The sequence below is a fragment of the Somniosus microcephalus genome, chromosome 10, assembly GCF_052327205.1.
Source record: "Somniosus microcephalus isolate GS21.2 chromosome 10, FLI_Smic_1.0, whole genome shotgun sequence".
In the NCBI taxonomy this organism is placed as follows: domain Eukaryota; kingdom Metazoa; phylum Chordata; class Chondrichthyes; order Squaliformes; family Somniosidae; genus Somniosus; species Somniosus microcephalus.
This window is the reverse complement of record NC_140996.1, coordinates 81708563-81724910: the sequence shown is the minus strand read 5'-3', so window position 1 is coordinate 81724910 and position 16348 is coordinate 81708563. Positions and strand designations below refer to the sequence as shown.

Sequence of the window (16348 nt, the reverse complement as noted above, 5' to 3'; positions counted from 1 at the left end):
GCGGCAAAGCAGGAAGCCCCCCCCCCCCCCTCTACAGACCAGACCAAGAAGCAAGGAAGAAGACCGCGTGCATTGCCTGACTCAGAGGGAAGTATAAGTCTGTTTAAATCTGTAACCCATTACTTTACCTGTTGTAATCAAGGAGAGTCCATAGGATACCAGGAGACTGTTGTTTTGTCCAATAGGCTATGTGCATGTGTGTGTGTTTAATAAACTTATTCCAAATTGTTTCAAAAGAACTGGTCGTGTTGTCAATTTAATGCCAGTCAAAATAAAAATCTTACAATCAGCACATATACATAGACACCAGCCAGTGTACAAATCTAAACATGCTTTCAGGATAATTTCATTTTACCATTGCTATAAATACTGAAAATATACATCTTAATGTAGAATGAGACAGCTTTGTTTTGAAGCAAAAATAGGGAGAGAAACTCTCCATGACTTTTTTTTAAATGTTTTTTCATTGGCTTATTTGTATAACCGCTTATGTAATTCCATTAACTCATCTTTAAGAGAAATTAGTTTTTCCAAGTAGAAAAGATAAAATAACTTTAATATCAACATTTTAATAAAGCATAACATGCAAACACAGTATATGTGCATTTGATACAATTTTTATTCAAATCATGAGGTACATTTACTTACTTCAACAATTATTAACTGACTCATGACATGTCATGAAAGAACTGTCTCATTCACCATGGAGTACCCTCAATTTATGCATCTGTACTTCAAAAATGGAGATCAATGTAACTATGAATAATAATAAAGCATCTGGTGAAAAAAGCTGATGGCCCGTCACACACATTAAAATAAAAGTAATTTAGCTTTGAAGCAAAAATCAAGGAGGCCTTGTTCCATGAGCTACTATTAGATTTAACAGTTTCCCCCTGCTGTATTCAATAATTCAAATGTTCTAATGGTATTTAACTGTGTAAATAAATAATTTCATGGTCTAGGAAGAACTGGCACATTTAGAGAGTTCTGTACATGCTTAAAGCAGTCTCAAAACAGCACACACAGTAAAGATCTCAGCAGTTGCCTTACAGTCAGAGATAATAAAAGGTAATTCTTTGAACACACTTGAGAACTCCCTCTAAAGAGTTAGAAAAGGATTAATTTTATGGATTATACACTAAAATGACTTTGCAGCAGAATGAGGGAGTTTTATGTAAAATCACATTTCCATCTCCATTTTCTCACCGTTTGGTTTCTGGTGTAATTTATTTTCCTGTCCTGATCGATCATGGAATGTCTCACCATTTTGTTTGGTCGTTTTCTCTGTTGTCCTGAGTACATTCCTTTCTTTTGTACTCTTTGTCCATAATGTTGTTTAAAGCCTGTTCTTTGTTTTGCTTGGTTACACAGTGCATAGTTGTTATAGGTTTGAGGTACATATCACCAACTTCAACCAGTCTTCTTGCTTCATTAAATATCACTTCCAATACTCAAGGTAGTTACGATTTGTAATTTGACACAAGATACCACTTGAAAGTCACTGTACACAGCAAAATAGTGAATACGTTCTTTTGCTACTGGCAGGCTAAACAATAACGACAGGTTTGAATATTCACCATCAACAGTGCAATAAAAGCTGGTAAGTCACAAATCAGATACAGGGAATATCTCAAGTGTTATTACATGTTATCTTTGATAGGATACCAATTTAAAAGGAGAACATTAGTTCCATGGTGATTAAATACAATACTTTGATATTACAATCACTCCAGTGCTAATCTTCCTGCTGTTTTAAGATTATTTCTAAAGCCTTGGTTTAAATGTAGAAAATTAAATGCTATGAGTTGTGCATAATTGCTTTTAGTTTTATGGATGATGTATCAAACACATCATGGTGAGATGACCAGCACTCTAGTTACACAACTTCGAAATATTGTACACTGGATGTTAAGATTCTCATTATATTTTTACCCACTTTAGGAAACTTACCCATTTTAGATGGTGAACTAAAATGTAATAATTAAAAAGGAACTGCATAGCAATCTCTATCTGGATGAACCCTTCTGGGTTATGGATCACTGTGTACAGGACGAAAAATAAGTGAAACAAAACAAGCAGACAATAATAAACATTGATCTTCAGTTTAAATGCTTTGCGGGATGTGGAACTGGACATGTTTACTTAAGAACTCTACATTGTCCACTTTAAGAATGGTCCAAGTCTTACTCATATTTCAGCGATTCGTTTTAAGAATCTTCTACAGTAGGTAATTTTTTTCATCCTGCATACTTCCTGCTTTTACTGAATCAGTTACCCATGATTCCAACACAATTTTGAACTTCCTTTTAAATGTCATCCTGAACAATTTTAGTTCCGAGAGACGTTGTACATCATTACCAACGACGACATGCGAGACGCCTTCATCCAAACTGGTGACACACTGTGCCCCGTGAAACCGCAGCTCCAAAACCCTCAAATCTAAGCTTGTGCCATGTACCTGTGTACTAGAGTCACCAATTCTAGTGCAGAAGTCTATATAAACGATGCAGTGTCTGAACATACTTAGAGGTGATATGTCCCATAAGTAACGCTGCTCTAAGTCAGCAATAGTTTTAACAGGTAACTTCTGTTCTGGTTTACTCATTCTTTTGAACACCTCCTGTAATTGACTTTTATCAATATCAGCATAATAGCTGTCTCCGTAGCAATCATATTCCTGGGCAAAATGTTTTTCTGTAGAAGGTGACATATGAATCATATACTGAGGTTGCCATGGTATAAAACGTTTCTTATGCAAACACTCCAGCAACCAGTCAGCTTTCACCACATCGTGCTCATTAGCTGCGACAAGGTTTTTGACACGGACATTAACTGCGCCAACAATAACACAATACGTGTCTGGTCCAGGGTTCTGTACAACCAACCCTCCACATTCAGCTATTCCCTTCTCCAGCTCAGCTTTGGGATGGTGGTGAAGACCATTCAAGACACAAAATTCAACATCTTCAAAAATACTAGAAACTTTGTCAACACTCGATAGATCTTGGGCCTTAAACTGCTCTGCAATGCCAACCAATTTTTTGGCCTTCGTAGGAATTTTACGCTTCTTCTTATCCGGTTCCTCATCATTTATGTCAACATGTTTGGATGCAAGTTTCCCAGATGCCTTATTGTGTAGCTGATCCAAATCGTGCAATGTCATACAGTCATACCATTCCTTATCATCTCTGATCTTTTCAATTCGTGGAAAACGCAAGGTGCAACCCGTTTTATACATATCACTGCTCACAATTTCAGCTGCTTTGACTTGTAGAATAACAGAATTGCATGGCTCAATGTAGACCTCTGGTTTTTCAGTGCCACACAGAATGTTTGGTGGGGGATCCCTTTTGCGGTAAAGCTTCCAGTGATTAGCCAGTTTCAGTCCAAGATCATACAGCTCCTTCATTGTGTACCCAGAACCTACACGGCAAAGAGAGTGGAAGACCGATGGCTTCTCACCAGGTGAAGGAGGCTCTGCAACAGCACACAGGAAATGAGATACCATTCCACCACGATGACCTTTGCCAAAGTAACCACCAACAATTAAGATGTCAACCTCATCCATCAAGCCATCAACATATTCTGGCTTAATTTTCAACCAGCCTTCACCACGTTTGTCTGGTTTATAAACAGACAAAGGATCCTTCACCATAATTCCTTCTTCCCTTTCATCTATAGCTTCATTCAGAGCGTCGGCCACATCCTTTTTTGTTTTTATTTCGGTTTTCTCCACAATCTGAATGCGCCCTGGCACTGATGTAAAGAGAGTTTGAAGGGTTTCATGTCTTTTCCTGAGCGTTTCCTTTGCCAGCTTCTGGTTATTTACCATTAGCACATCAAAGACACAGAAACAGGTTTGTAATTCTGAATCATCCACCATTCTTTTGATGTCAAACTTGTTTCCTTTCTGCATAAAGGTTTGGGCAATGGGGTTGTAGGCCATCATCTCTCCATCAAGAATGCAGTTCTGCAAAGTGCTCTTGAAGATATTGTGAATGAACGGTGTGAGAGACCCTTGCAATGAGGAAGCACCAAACTGCTGGCTGTAATCATATCCATTACGAGAAAAATACTTGTAAACATCTCCATCTTTGTGAAGCTGCATACGTTCTCCATCTAGTTTAGTTTCTAAATAGAAACTCTGATTGTGCATTAACTTTTCAATGTTTTTTATATTGGCAACAGCAGCAAGCATAGGTTTAAAGGCAGAAAACAACGTTATGGAGACATCGCAGAGGGACACAGTGGGATCATGAAGTTGCCTACAGACTTTCTCCAGATCTGTTGTTACACTGTGAAGCTCTGCTGCATCTGCATGGAATAACTGAAATATAGTTTGTTGACTAATGCCTAATTTCATGTCTTTCAAGATCATACAAATAAGCCACTTTTGTTCTAATGCTGAACTCTGACAGATTAATTGTAACAGGCTCTTTTTGATCAAATCTTTTCTTTTGGCAGCATTATTAAGTGCAATGGAGTCCAAGTGTTCATTTACCTCCTGAACAGTTAGTGTGCCTTTATTTGGACACCTCTGTTTCAGAACAAAATATGCAATCACAGCAAAGTCACCTGCATCTCCATGCAAGCTGGTCGGAGCTCTATAGTTCAGGAGTTTAAGAGCATCTTTTCCCTCTTTTGGCAAACCAAGAACATCAATGTAAAGTTTTGCAAGCATTGTCTCTTTGATTCCATAAGCCATCCTCTCCCTCTCAAGCTGAGGAAGGATCAGACGCAGTGCTGGGTAGAAGGAATCAGTGGTGTTTAAATCATTCTGGTGAAGGGTATTATGAAAATTTCTCCATGAATCCAGGAAGTCTTTGAAATACTTGGTTTTATCAGGCCTGGACTTGTTCTTCTGTATTTTTTCCAATGTTAAACACAGATCACAAAAAGGCACCTTAGTAGCCACAGTCTTTATCAGTGAATTATCTGATACAGATGTTGCAGACATGATGAATCCGTGATAATATAGTGCATCAAAGATGTAACCTACCAATTCAAAAGAGGACGGTTTGAAAATGCTAATTTTAAGTCAAAGTGAATAAACACAGAAAAAATCTAATTTAGCCATCCTGGTTTTAAATGTATATACAAGAAACTCTTTGGTATTCAGCACCGACGGGACCAGGATGGTGCCGGTTGATTAAAAATTCCGGATGACGGAGAGGGTTGTCTACCAAGACTATTTTTAACAAAAAAAATCAAGAAATGTGCAGTATACAGTAATTGGGTACTCACGCAGAAAAATGGCGGATCGGAAGAGACTACCGGCAGCGCGGGAGAGTCAGACTCCTGTTACTGAGGTGTTCGGACTTCAACTCGGCCACCGCGGGAGACTTGGACTCGGCAACATTTCCGGTTATTGACGTGTTGTTTTCGGAGTATGAATTTTGCCAGCTAATAGAGGATTCCGGATATTTAGGTGCCGTTTAAACGAGAGTTTCCTGTATTACATTTCCTATGTTTGTTATGGAGTCCTTATTTGGGCACCATGATTTTCATGGCTCTCTGTGACCACTGGGTATGATTTTTCCCATCATGTTGCCTCCCTGGTGCAAGGGTCAAGGATGTCTCCGAGCGGCTGCAGAACATTTTGGAAGGGGAGGGTGAACAGCCAGTTGCCGTGGTGCATATAGGTACCAACGATATAGGTAAAAAATGGGATGAGGTCCTAAAAGCTGAATATAGGGAGTTAGGAGGTAAATTAAAAAATAGGACCTCAAAAGGTAGTAATCTTGAGGATTGCTACCAGTGCCACGTGCTAGTCACAGTAGAAATAGAAGGATATTTCAGATGAATACGTGGCTAGAGGAATTGTGCACGGGGGAGGGATTCAAATTCCTGGGACATTGGAACCGGTTCTGGGGAAGGTGGGACCAGTACAAACCGGACGGTTTGCAGCTGGGCAGCGCCGGGACCGATGTCCTAGGGGGGGTGTTTGCTAGTGCTCTGGGGGAGGGTTTAAACTAAAATGGCAGGGGGTTGGGAACCTGAGCGGAGAGACAGAGGAAAGGGAAACAAGGATAAAAGCAAAAGATAGGAAGGGGAAAAACAAAAGTGGCAGTCAGAGAAATCAACGATTTAAATCAAACATGGCCACAGTAAATAATAATTCTAAAAGGTCTAAGAGCATTAAAAAAAACAAGCCTGAAGGCTTTGTGTCTTAATGCGAGGAGCATTCGTAATAAGGTGGATGAATTAGCTGCGCAAATAGAGGTAAACGAATATGATTTGATTGGGATTATGGAAACATGGCTCCAGGTTGGCCAAAACATCCAGGGGTATTCAATATTCAGGAAAGATAGGCAAAAAGGAAAAGGAGGTGGGGTAGCATTGCTGGTTAAAGAAGGGATTAACACAATTGTAAGGAAGGATATTAGCTCTGATGTTGGGGAATCTGTATGGGTGGAACTGAGAAATACCAAGGGGCAGAAAACGTTAGTGAGAGTGGTATATAGACCTCCAAACAGTAATGCGGAGGTTGGGGATGACATTAAAAGGGAAATTAGAGAAGCGTGCAATAAGGGCACAGCAGTTATCATGGGTGACTTTAATCTACATATAGATTGGGCTAACCAAATTAGTAACAATACTGTGGAGGAGGAATTCCTGGAGTGTATACAGGATGGTTTCCTGGCCCAATTTGTCGAGGAACGAACTACAGATCAGGCCATCTTAGACTGGGTATTATGTAATGAGAAAGGATTAATTAGAAATCTTGTACGAGGCCCCTTGGGTCGGAGCGATCATAATATGATCGAATTCTTCATTAAAATGGAGAGTGAAGTTGTTGACTCAGAGACTAGGGTCCTGAATTTAAATAAAGGAAACTACGATGGTATAAGGCGCGAGTTGGGTAGGATTGATTGGGGAATGTCACTCAAAGGGTTGACGGTGGATAGGCAATGGCAAACATTCAAAGACCGCATGGATAAACTGCAGAATTTGTTCATCCCAGTTTGGCATAAAAATAAAACAAAAAAGGTGACTCAACCATGGCTAACGAGTGAAATTAGGGATAGCATAAGATCCAAGGAGAGGACATATAAATTGGCCCGAAAAAGCAGTAAACCTGAGGATTGGGAGCAGTTTAGGATTCAACAAAGGAGGACAAAGGGATTAATTAAGAAGGGGAAAATAGAGTATGAGAGTAAGCTTGCTGGGAACATAAAAACTGACTGTAAAAGCTTTTATAGATATGTGAAGAGAAAAAGATTGGCGAAGTCAAGCGTAGGTCCCTTGCAGTCAGAATCAGGGGAATTTATAATGGGGAACAAAGAAATGGCAGACCAATTAAATACATATTTTGGTTCTGTCTTCACAAAGGAGAACACAAATAACCTCCCAGAGATGTCGTGTAACATAGGGTCTGATAAAAGGGAGGAACTAAATTAAATCAGTATTTGTAGGGAAATGGTGTTAGGGAAATTGACGAGATTGAACGCCGATAAATCCCCAGGGCCTGATAATCTACATCCTAGGGTACTTAGGGAAGTGGGCCTAGAAATAGTAGATGCATTGCTGATCATCTTCCAACATTTGATAGAATCTGGAGGAGTACCCATGGATTGGAGGGTAGCTAATGTTACCCCACTATTCAAAAAAGGTGGTAGAGAGAAAATGGGGAATTACAGACTGGTAAGCCGGACATTGGTTGTGGGGAAATTGTTAGAGTCCATTATAAAAGATGTAACAGCAGAGCACTTGGAAAACAGTGACAGGATCGGACAAAGTCAACATGGATTTACAAAAAGTAAATCGTGCTTGACTAATGTACTGGAATTTTTTGAGGATGTAACTGGTAAAATAGATAAGGGAGAACCAGTGGATGTGGTGTATTTGGACTTTCAAAAGACTTTCGATAAGGTCCCGCATAAGAGATTAGCGTGTAAAGTTAAGGCACATGGGATTGGGGGCAAGGTATTGACTTGGATAGAGAACTGGTTGACAGACAAAAAGCAAAGAGTTGGAATAAACGGCTCTTTTCCCAAGTGGCAGGCAGTGACTGGTGGGGTACCGCAGGGATCGGTCCTTGGACCCCAGCTATTCATAATATATATTAATGATCTAGACGAGGGAACTAGATGTAATATCTCTAAGTTTGCAGGTGACACAAAGCTGGGTGGGCATGTGTGCTGTGAGGAGGATGCCGAGAAACTCCAGTATGATTTGGACAGGTTAGGTGATTGGGCAGATGCATGGCAAATGCAGTATAATGTGGATAAATGCGAGGTTATCCACTTTGGTGGCAAAAACAGATTATTATCTGAACGGCAATAGATTGGGAAAAGGGGAAGTGCAACGAGACCTGGGTGTCCTTGTGCACCAGTCGCTGAAGGTAAGCATGCAGGTGCAGCAGGCGGTTAAGAAGGCAAATGGTATGTTGGCCTTCATAGCGAGAGGATTCGAGTACAGGAACAAGGATGTCTTGCTGCAGTTGTACAGGGCCTTGGTGAGACCACACCTTGAGTATTGTGTGCAGTTTTGGTCGCCTTATCTGAGGATGTTCTTGCCATGGAAGGAGTGCAGCGAAGATTCACCAGGCTGATACCTGGGATGACAGGAATGACGTATGAGAAGAGATTGGGCTTATACTCGTTGGAGTTTAGAAGAATGAGAGGGGATCTCATTGAAACTTATAAAATTCTGACAGGACTGGACAGACTAGATGCAGGAAGGATGTTCCCGATGGCGGGGGAGTCCAGAACCAGGGGTCACAGTCTAAGGATAAGGGGTAAGCCATTTAGGACAGAGATGAGGAGGAATTTCTTCACCCAGAGAGTGGTGAACCTGTGGAATTCTCTACCACAGAAGGCAGTACAGGCCAATTCATTAAATATATTCAAGAAGGAGTTGGATATATTTCTTAAGGCTAAAGGGATCAAGCAGGGACAGGGTACTGAATTTGGATGATCAGCCATGATCTCATTGAATGGCGGTGCAGGCTCGAGGGGCCGAATGGCCTACTCCTGCTCCTATCTTCTATGTTTCTATAAAGCTACCTGTCACCCAGTGATGCCTGCAGCTGCACATTTCTACCATTAGATGCAGCTTCAGAAGCTGCAGCTCCCAATACCAATAGCATCACTAAAGCACTCGAGTGAAATTTTTTGTGCTAATTTTCTGCAATGCTACAGGAGAAATACTACCAAATATTTTTTCTAACATATAGATATTTGGATATGGACCATTGGAACAGAGTGCTGGTGGGTGGTCAGTGTCATGGCGTTTTTGCTATTTTCAGGATTGGTAGACCAACTGCATTTTGCCACAATTTTGGGTTTTGTTTCACACTTGCTGCATTTTTAGAGTTTCTTTCCTCTCTTTCTCCTATTTCTATGTTAGCAACTTGTTATCCTTTCACTATCTTAATTACTGGCATATTCTTTTATGTGTTTCCTTCACTTCACAGTTATTATCATCCAACAATTTTCTCTTAGGCAGTTTGCAGACATTAAACCCATTAACTTGTATTTATATAGCCTTTAACGTAGTAAAACATCCCAAGGCGCTGCACAGGAGCATTGTAAGACAAAAAATTTGACACCGAGCCACATAAGGTAACATTTGGGCATGTGACCAAAAGCTTGGTCAAAGAGGTAGGTTTTAAGGAGCGTCTTAAAAGGAGGAAAGAGAGGTAGTGAGGCAGAGAGGTTTAGGCAGAGAATTCCAGAGCGTAGGGCCTAGGCAACAGAAGGCATGGCCACCAATGGTTGAGTGATTATATTCAGGGATGCTCAAGAGGGCAGAATTAGAGGAGCGCAGATATCTCGGGGGGGGGGGGAGGGGCTGAAGATGGTTACAGAGATAGGGAGGGGCGAGGCCATGGAGGGATTTGAAAACAAGGATGAGAATTATGAAATCGAGGAGCTGCTTAACCGAGAGCCAATGTAGGTCAGCACAGGGGAGATGGGTGAATGGGGCTTGGTGCGAGTTAGGACACAGGCAGCTGAGTTTTGGATGACCTCAAGTTTACATAGGGTGGAATGCGAGAGGCCAGCCAGGAGTGTGTTGGACTAGTCAAGTCTAGAGGTAACAAAGGCATGGATAAGGGTTTCAGCAGCGGATGAGCTGAGGCAAGGGCGGAGACGGGCGATGTTACGGATGTTTAATTCAACATACTATTGTATTGTGTTAGCAGATCACAGACGAACGTGTTGGGACAGGAAAAGGCCAACTGGTCCAACCAGCCTGTTCCATGCTGTCATGATGACTTATGCATCATAATACAGACACTCCCTATCCACCCAGAGCCATGTAATCTCCTCGGAGAGGCTAAAAACCCAGGCCAATTAGGATTTCGATGAAATGTTAACTTAAAAAAGCCTATATTCTACAAAAAAAGCAAAAATGAACCATCTGACATCAAACTGTCAATTGTTAAAAACACCTTATTACAGTAATCTTAAGACCTGCAAAAATATGTATTCTATCCTGCTGTGTATCAGATTTTGGATGACATATTGGTACAACACAATGTACACTATTGAAAATAAAGATTATCTAATCATAATATGTGTTGTAAGACTATAAACTGCAATTAGAAATCTTCCTCAAGAGCACTGTACATTGGTACTACATTTTCTGTTAATTGCTCCAACTGGGAACAGTACATCACTGAAGCAATGTGTTTAAAACTTCACATCAATTACAAATACATTCCTCAGGGGTCAAAATTAGTCCTTCTAGCAAGCAACACCAGTAAGTAACAAATGTCAAAGTTGTGTAGCAAAAGCACTAGACCAGCAGCAATTAAAAAAATAAAAATTTGAAATCCATCTGTTGCCTAAAGTCAATTTCTCCTCAACCGAGCTATTAAAATTAGAAATAATACTTCATTTAAAAGAACCAACACTTGAGACACAAAATACACATTTTTAGCTTATAAAGAACAGCAACAATTGTTTTTCTTCAATTAATTTTCAGTTTAGCCACTGCTAGTTTGCAGCCTGTGGAGGGGTCAACCATGGAAATCTTTGTGCATTTTAAGTTGATAATTTTAAGTGGTGGACTCCTAGTGATGAAGGCCAGAGGGTATGAGTTTTATTTCATGAGTTTGTCTTCCGATTCAAATTTCTTTCATAAGAGTTCCTAGCCTCTGAACAATCACACTTGGTAAACTATCCCAATAATCAACCACCCTCTGTAACTATTTAGAGTACACTAGAGATATAAATACTTGCCCATTCCTTTGTCACTTGCCAGTTTTCTTCTCAGTTGCATCGGTGTTTGGCTCTCTTGGTTTACTTGCAAGCTGTACTGGCAGAACATCAGCTAAGTTACAGTATACGAGATTTTGCTTTCAAAGTTACCTCAGGAAAACCTGAAGAGCTCATGCTTTCTGCTGTTATGACGTTTCATACAGAAAAAAATCTGGTTAGTTCTGGTTGGCCTCCCTGGGAAAATTTTCTATAGGAGTGACTGGGACTTACAAACAGCAAGTTCTGCCATGCTTTGAATGCCCAGTCTTCTTGTCAATCATAAAAAAAGTTACACAAGTTCTAGGTACAGGTGCATGCTGGGTGCTGTAACCTCTAGGCTGAGTCTCTTTAATCAGAAGTGAAGGATTTGGGAACCTGCATGATAGATGCAAGATCTCCAAGGATACAGTTACACTACAAGTTTAGTGTGGTTACGGCTTTTGTAGTGGAAATCCAGAGTTAAGGCCCATTCCGACCACAGCTGTCGTGCTAGTCAAAAAAAAAATCACATGGAATTCATTCCTCCTCCGAGAAATCTCGAAAGACATTTTCTAGCATATTTAACTTCAAGCCCCTGATTTCATGAAAGGCAAGAGCTCGAAATTAGGAATTTGCTTTACTTACGAAGCTGAACAATTACTAACACTGCAACTGAGCAGCCTGGTCGTTCTCACAAGATTCAAATTTGAATTACAGGTATGCTGTGATTGTGAGAATAACATACTCCAGTATTAAAGCATTAAAAGGGAACTTCTTTTTTTCCTGGCAGTACAATAAAAACTTGCATTTATATAGCACCTTTAACGTAGTAAAATGCCCCAAGACATTTCACAGGAGTATATTTAGACAAAGAAATTGACACTGATCCAATTAAAGGAACATTAGGACAGGTGACCAAAAGCTTGGTCAAAGAAAGGTGGAGCATTTGTTACACTTTAGCAATTATTCAGAAGATGGGAGTGAATTAAAAAAGACTGAAAATAGTCAACAAAGCACATCCTGTATACCTAATATTGTGGCTACTGCAAGCAAATGCCCCTGTTTTATAGCATGCTGGCATTTTAATGCTGATAATAAGACACTTCAATGCAAAAGTGGGATCTAATTGGACAGTATAGGATGGAGCTATTGGAAAGTTAGGATTTGGTGAGGAACATGAAAAAGTTAAACGGTTACTTTCCTTCTGCCGAAGTAACAATCTGATGGAGGCGAACACAATGATCTACAAAAACCTGTACTTGGTTGCCACCTGATGGGCAGACAAGAAAAATGATTGATTTCATAATTGTAAATAGAAGATGGAAATCAACTGTTCTGTCATGCAGATCCTTAGCAGCCAATGTTGACTCTGACAATTGCTAGTTTTGGCAGCGGTAAGGCTGGGAATGAGAATTAGACTGGAATACCTTCTGGGATCTGGAGAAGTTGAAAGAACCTGACATCAAGAACAAATATACTGTAGAGAGCAACATTGTACCTGCAACCATTCCTTCAGTTTTTGCAGAAGAGATGAGGAACACCATCAAAAATGGAATATTAAGAACTGCAGAACAAGTATTGAGTCTCAAAAACAACACTAAGAAAAATAAATGGATAACAGAAGTAGTCCTGGAGTTGAGTGAAAAATAAAGTTTAAGGTGAGCATAAAAGCAGGTCCTAATATAAGGACCAAATACAACAGGTTAACCAGAGAGATAACTCTAAATGCCAAGAGAAAGAAGAACTAGATAAATGACAAGTGCAAAAAAGCAGACAATTACACCAAAAGAAACAAAACACAGGGGGTATTTCAGAAGATAAGACAACTAAGTGACTCTTACACACTTAAAATGGCTACAGTGATTGAGGACAAACAGGCAAGGAGTAAGTGGTGGAAAGAATATTTAGAAGATCTATACAATGTACAGAGCATGTTGGATGAACCAGAGATGCGGGGAACATAGGGTCTGATGAAAGGGTGGAACTGAAAGAAATCAGTATTTGTAGGGAAATGGTGTTAGGAAAATTGATGGGACTGAAGGCCGATAAATCCCCAGGGCCTGATAATCTACATTCCAGGGTACTTAAGGAAGTGGCCCAAGAAATAGTAGATGCATTGCTGGTCATCTTCCAGAACTCAATAGACTCTGGAACAGTACCCATGGATTGGAGGGTAGCTAATGTTACCCCACTATTCAAAAAAGGTGGTAGAGAAAAAGCGGGGAATTATAGACCGGTAAGCCTGACATCGGTAGTGAGGAAAATGCTAGAGTCTATTATAAAAGATGTAATAGCAGAGCACTTGGCAAGCAGTGAAAGGATCGGACAAAGTCAACATGGATTTACAAAAGGTAAATCATGCTTGACTAATCTACTGGAACTTTTTGAGGATGTAACTGGTAAAATAGATAAGGGAGAACCAGTGGATGTGGTGTATTTGGGCTTTCAGAAGGCTTTCGATAAGGTCCCACATAAGAGATTAGCTTGCAAAATTAAGGCACATGGGATTGGGGGCAAGGTATTGACTTGGATAGAGAACTGGTTGACGGACAGAAAGCAAAGAGTTGGAATAAACAGGTTGTTTTCCGAGTGGCAGGCAGTGACTAGTGGGGTACCGCAAGGATCGGTCCTAGGAACCCAGCTGTTCACAATATATATTAATGATCTGGACGAGGGAATTGGATGTAATATCTCCAAATTTGCAGACGACACAAAGCTGGGTGGGAGGGTAAGCTGTGAGGAGGATGTCGTGAAACTCCAGTACGATTTGGACAGATTGGGTGATTGGGCAGAAACATGGCAAATGCACTAGAATGTGGATAAATGTGAGGTTATCCACTTTGGTGGCAAAAACAGGAAGGCAGATTATTTGAATGGCAATAGATTGGGAGAAGGGGAAGTGAAAAGAGACCTGGGTGTTCTTGTGCACCAGTCGTTGAAGGTAAGCATGCAGGTGCAGCAGGCGGTTAAGAAGGCAAATGATATGTTGGCCTTCGTAGCAAGAGGGTTCGAGTACAGGAACAAGGATGTCTTGCTACAGTTGTACAGGGCCTTGGTGAGACCACACCTTGAGTATTGTGTGCAGTTTTGGTTGCCTTACCTGAGGAAGGACGTTCTTGCCATGGAAGGAGTGCAGCGAAGATTCACCAGGCTGCTACCTGGGATGGCAGGAATGACGTATGAGGAGAGATTGTGTCGATTGGGCTTATACTCACTGGAGTTTAGAAGATTGAGAGGGGATCTCATCGAAACCCATAAAATTCTGTCAGGCCTGGACAGACTAGATGCAGGAAGGATGTATCTGATGGCCGGGGAGTCCAGAACCAGGGGTCATAGTCTAAGGATAAGGGGTAAGCCATTTAGGACTGAAACGAGGAGGAATTTCTTCACCCAGAGAGTGGTGAACCTGTGGAATTCTCTGCCACAGAAGGCAGTTGAGGCCAATTCATTAAATATATTCAAGAAAGAGTTGGATATATATGGTAAACCACTTTTATCGTTCACTATCGTTACACTATGGTTATCACTGTTTACACTGTTGTGTCACTACACAAGGTCACCTCTTGTCACGCTGTTATACCTGGGCTGACCACAGCTGACTCCGCCCATGGCTCCGCCTGCTTGCCCAGGTATAAAGGTGGTCGACTGGCTGGTATTCCTCCTTGTTGGACCCGATCGCCCACGAGGGTGGGCTCTGTTATTTAGCCAATAAAAACCTATAGTTACTATCTTAACTCGTCGCTTTTCATTGGATGAATTGATAGGTATATCAATATATTTCTTAAGGCTAAAGGGATCAAGGGATATGGGGAGAAGGCAGGGACAGGGTACTGAGTTTGGATGATCAGCCATGATCTCATTGAATGGCGGAGCAGGCTCGAGGGGCCGAATGGCCTACTCCTGCTCCTATCTTCTATGTTTCTATGTTTCTGGACAATGTAAAGGAGTTGATGCTGGATTTTTGGAAGACGAAGTAAAGACTTTTTTTTATTAGTTGGAAAAACAACAAGGCTGCTGGCATCGATAATATAACTGCAGAGCTGTTGCTGGCAGGTGAGGAACAAACTGGGTAAGTGATGCAAAGGCTGCTTAACAAAATTGATGAAGAAGAACAAGTACCTGAAGACTGAGGAAAGGTGATGCCAAATCTTAAAAGGAAATAAATGCAAATGCAACAATTATAGAGGAATAGCTTACTGAGTATACCCAAAATGTATTTAATAAGGCACTGCAGAGGAAAATGAAAAGATACGTAGAAGTGGTATTGTATGAAGAAGAAGCTGGTTTTAGACCAGGGCACAATACGATAGATCAACTGCTTGTAATAAGACGGATTTGGGAGAAATTTATAGAACACAACACCCATTATTACAACACCTTCATAGATTTTAAACAGGTCTTTGACAGTGTATGACGAGATGGGATATGGCATGTCTTGAGGATGGGATTCCAGTGAAACTTGTCAGACTAATAGAAACCATCTATAACAAGTATCTGAGCACTGTTAGGGTGGCTAGGAAACTATTGGAATGGTCTAACAAGGCAAGGGAATACACAATGAATGGTAAGACCCTAGGCAAGACGGTGGGTCAGAGGGATCTGGGTGTGCAAGTACACAGATCCCTGAAGGCGGCGGAACAGGTGGATAAGGTGGTAAAAAAGGCATATGGGATACTTGCCTTCATTAGCCGAGGCATAGAATATAAGAGCAAGGAGGTTATGATGGAGCTGTATAAAACACTGGTTAGGCCACAGCTGGAATGCTGTGTGCAGTTCTGGTCGCCACACTACGGGAAGGATGTGATCGCTTTGGAGAGGGTGCAGAGGAGATTCGCCAGGATGTTACCAGGGCTGGAGCGCTTCAGCTATGAAGAGAGACTGGGCAGATTGGGTTTGTTTTCCTTGGAGCAGAGGAGGCTGAGGGGGGACATGATTGAGGTGTACAAAATTATGAGGGGCATAGATAGGATGGATACTAAGGAGCTTTTTCCCTTAGTAGAAGGGTCAATAACAAGGGGGCATAGATTCAAGTTAAAGGGCGGGAGGTTTAGAGGGGATTTGAGAAAGAACTTTTTCACCCAGAGGGTGGTTGGAGTCTGGAACTCACTGCCTGAAAGGGTTGTGGAGGCAGGAACCCTCACAACATTTAAGAAGCATTTGGA

General features: G+C 41.0%; 1 protein-coding gene across 3 annotated transcripts in view; it reads right to left on the bottom strand.

Moving 5' to 3' along the window:
• Window positions 1-243: 243 nt before the first annotated feature.
• lig4 (ligase IV, DNA, ATP-dependent) overlaps window positions 244-16348 on the bottom strand; it is a 28068-nt gene continuing 11963 nt past the window's right edge. The window contains exons 2-4 of one of the 3 annotated variants that reach the window (XM_085998631.1): window positions 11190-11260; window positions 5245-5403; window positions 244-4995 (exon numbers count right to left, since the gene is read on the bottom strand). In XM_085998631.1, coding sequence (XP_085854757.1) covers window positions 2219-4957 — 2739 coding nt within the window. In that variant the 5' untranslated portion in view covers window positions 4958-4995; window positions 5245-5403; window positions 11190-11260 and the 3' untranslated portion in view covers window positions 244-2218. The remainder of the gene's footprint in view (window positions 4996-5244; window positions 5404-11189; window positions 11261-16348) is intronic. The other 2 variants (XM_085998633.1, XM_085998634.1) reach the window with 2 other exon arrangements.